General features: G+C 42.5%; 1 protein-coding gene across 1 annotated transcript; it reads right to left on the bottom strand.

Moving 5' to 3' along the window:
- Nucleotides 1-399: 399 nt before the first annotated feature.
- LOC147637347 (uncharacterized) lies at nucleotides 400-2233 on the bottom strand. The gene has a single exon (XM_086798852.1). It carries the CDS (start codon nucleotides 1791-1793, stop codon nucleotides 477-479), a length of 1317 nt encoding a protein of 438 aa, XP_086654978.1. The 5' UTR covers nucleotides 1794-2233; the 3' UTR covers nucleotides 400-476.
- Nucleotides 2234-3840: the final 1607 nt, after the last annotated feature.

Genomic DNA, 3840 nt, shown 5'->3' with positions numbered 1-3840 from the left:
CACTACATTGGCCCCAATGGTTTAATAGGATGCAAAAAAAAGAGAAGGAAAAACACATCACATGACTTCTCGCCATTTCCACAATAGCATCAATATAGATAATATATTTAATTATAGATATGTATACGCTTATATATATTATAGATTGTTGTTATTATTTCTATCTCTATTTACTAAGGTAGTGATGGCACTTCCACAAACAACTATTGAACTTGTGTCAAATTGCAACGTATTCCAGCCTTGGAAGTTGGGAGTTTCACAAGCCAATAGAAAAGAACCACATGTATATACCTAACATCACCGTATAAAATAATTGCGTACACTTGCAATCAGGTTTATAATTTTGCATTTTAAGTGGCATTTGGAATTCATAATTTTGCATTTCAAATGGCATTTGGAATTCATAATTTTGCATTTTCATAAGGAATCAAAAACTTGTAATACTTTTCAAAGGAGAAAAAGCTAAATGTACATGGCTAGTGGGGGTAAGAAATTTGTGATTGTGAGGTGGTTGAAAGATGTTGCTCATCAAAACTAGCAAGGCATTGCATTGCGTGAAGGAAGGCAAGGGCGATGGTGCGGTGGTGCTCGGGGGAATTGAGGCGGAGGTATCGCAAGAAGAGATCGTCCAGATCTTGCTGTTCCCTCAGCTGGTGAGACACCACCATATGGACGATGGAGGAGGAGAAAGCCAAAAGGGGATCCGCCGAGTCCTGCACCACAGCCATGTGATCTGCGCCATGGCTGCTTCCACTTTGCAGTCGGCGCATTTGCTTGCGATTGAGAGCTGAGCTTCGTGGCCTTATGCAAGTTGAAGGGCGTTTCGGCTTACAATTATTCGGAGCTGTACTTTTAATGGTTATGGGCGTTGGCTTATACTTACCCCTCGCAGTTTCCACAACTTTGGCTGGCCTGATGGCCATGCTTGGCGTAGCGGGTTTCTCAATGGAGGCTGCAGGGGCTTCTAAACTGAGGCAGAGCTCGTTTCCATGCTTTGGGCGGCTACTGCAAGATCTGGAAGCTACGAAAGAGCCAGGATTGCAGCTCGCCATCGATGCCGCCTCCTCCTCCTGCTTCTGCCCTTTACTGTCAAGCTGGTCGTGATGGGAAGAAACCGCATCGCAGTACACTTCTAACCCATCCGATGTTTGAGAAGCGCGGCTTGGCGATGAGCTGCAGCTGGAATTGCTTTCAGCTGGCGTATCTATGGAGGACGCTGCTGTGCTGTAATGTTCCTCCGAATCTGTACTGCTTCTAGCTGCTAGTGTAGAGGTATTACTGCAACTTATGCTGGCACGTGCAGTGGTGCGTGCAGCAACATGTAGATCCGCATCAGACGGATCTAGCCCATGGAGGGCCTCCTGATTGACCACGTGGTGCACACGGAAAGAGTCTGTGTGAGGCCTGGATGTGCAACTAGGCAGCAGCAGAGCCTTTGGCTGCCTACCTTCAATGATATGATTGGTATTGGAGAGGAGGTAATTGTCTGCATAGCGGAAGGACTCAGTCTCAAGTGCCCCACATCTCATGGCTTTCATCACAAGTTTAGGTGCAATCTGTATAGAGGGGAGGCTCTTTGGGGCCTTCTTCAGCAGCCTGAATAGGCCAACCCAAACGGGGACCATCTTGCCCAACACACGCCTTCCCATCGCTACTACACACAAGAGCACTAAGATCCAATGTCCTTGTGCACGAAATTGGAGCTTTTCCACAGATCTGTGTGTGTTGGATTTCAAGGCAAGACAAATTAAACAGTTGAAAGAGAGAAAAAAGAACTCTGCTAGCATCTGCATGGAAGCCCTTTTGATCACTCTCGTTTATAAGGAGAAGAGCTCCGCATCATGCGCCACACACACACGTTACACAGAGAGGGAAGACGTCGTGGTGGGTGCCTCACCTCCAAAAAAAACATCTGCCAGCGGCGCCCACGTTGCTGTTGGTGCGTCTACGTCGTTGGCAGCTTCTAGTTCCAGCCATATATCATAAGTTACTCTTCAACTCGAGGGCCTTGTTTCATTACAAGTTACCATACTAGAAAATAATTATTACTCTGTACTCACGAAGCTAGAGCGTATAGTGTGCTCACTCTGCTGCTGCGGCTGCCTGAGTCAGCATGCTGGTAAGGCCGGAACTATATTGTTCCTCCCTGGGTTGCAGCAAGTAAACTATGAAGGGGATTAATGTAGTTAATAATATGTCTGCATGTACGTTAGGCTATGGTGCACTTCCAAGAAGCTGCTCTTGATGTCGACTCTCCTCACATCGACGAAATGCTTTACACCAGGCACGCTCGTGTGTTTGTGCACGTTTTACAGTTAACTATATAAGAGCTAGGTAGCTGCGGCTAGCCGCATTCCACGAAGCTGCTCTTGAAATCTCGTCACATCGCAAGGCTTTACAGTAAGCACCCTCGTGTTTGTGCCGCCTTTCACTGAAGAGAAAACGCTGCCCTATAATAAGGCAACCCTAAGATCCTGTTGCAGTTCAATACACATGGGGGAATACACAGGTTCCTTACTTAAATCCCTTTGTCTGCGCCTGACTCCAAAGCATCCATGGAGCACGAGAACAAATCGTCCACTCCTCCTTCAAAAGAGAAATATAACTATTCAATCTTCGTGACCAACATATATTAAATCTTCGTTAGGCACCCACTAAGATAATTGTATATATTAAATCTTCATTAGGCACAGCTGGTGCCTTCTTCTCTCCCTTGTACACTTGTTAGTAAATACAACGCGGCTTGTTTCCTTTGTTTATAAAATTTTCGAAGTCTTCTACGGCAGCACCTCATAAAACTTGGCTTTACTTGGCACCTACACATCCTATTAACACTTTGGTACATTCTCTGGTTTTTATGACGTTATAATATGGGAACAATGATGGCCTACTAATAATGTGACAATTTATTTAGATAGACATCATGTATCAATGTTCCAAACTATGAGACTATTTTGAAACAAAGAGTAAGACATGTGGCAATTGGACTTCTTTTTTTTAATATGGAATTGTTAAGCTAGTAGGAGACAATTGACTCAGCAAGAAAAGAAATACAATTAAAAATAATAAGCTCTTTCTAGTGATTCACATCACTATAGCTATCTATATCAATGAGTTGAAAACGAGGGAGAAAAACATTATCACCATTGTTGCGAGGAAAACATTTCATATCTATAGAGAAGAGTTCTCAATTTGAGGAAAGACTTGAGTCTCAAAAGGGGGAGCAAAAGAAAGAAAAAAAACTCTAATGGCATTTTATAATAAATCGCTCTTTGGCTAATTGGAGGCTAACCATGTCAAAATACTAGCACATTCATCGAAATTGTATCATCAGAAAAAGAGAAGCTTGAGATTTTTTTCTTATGAGTTTCTCACTCCTATAACATCACTACAACAAACGAAGAGCACAACCACGTCAAGAGCCGTGAAAATTTAAAAGAATCTATATATATATATAAACATTCACGCGACTATCAGCACAGCTATGCACATGGCTACAGCCATGCAAATAACCGCATATATAGCAGCATGTACAACTGCGCACATAACCGCGTATATAGCCACACATAGCTATAGCCACGAACTGTCTGCAAAAAAAAAAGGGACAGAATGGGTGAGGTTTGTGGGGACATGTGTCCCCACATCTCTCTCCCATTTTGTCCCCACTTTTATTAAATCATATTATTTAAACACTACTTAATCACATTTTTTAGAACACTTAAACACTTAAAACACAAAAAATAATTACAATACAATAATGGCATGGATTATATTGCAAATTACATACATAGTTACAAATTACATAAAGTGTTCATGTCCAAAAATGAATAAAGATGAAGA

Source organism: Cibotium barometz, chromosome 6, assembly GCF_041138505.1.
Source record: "Cibotium barometz isolate CiBa-2024 chromosome 6, ASM4113850v1, whole genome shotgun sequence".
Lineage (NCBI taxonomy): Eukaryota > Viridiplantae > Streptophyta > Polypodiopsida > Cyatheales > Cibotiaceae > Cibotium > Cibotium barometz.
Note: the sequence above shows the minus strand (reverse complement) of the source record. Positions and strands in the feature narration are given on the sequence as shown.

Excerpts from the sequence above, each read along its gene's own strand:
- LOC147637347 (XM_086798852.1), bottom strand. The coding sequence starts at position 1,793 with ATGCAGATGCTAGCAGAGTTCTTTTTTCTCTCTTTCAACTGTTTAATT.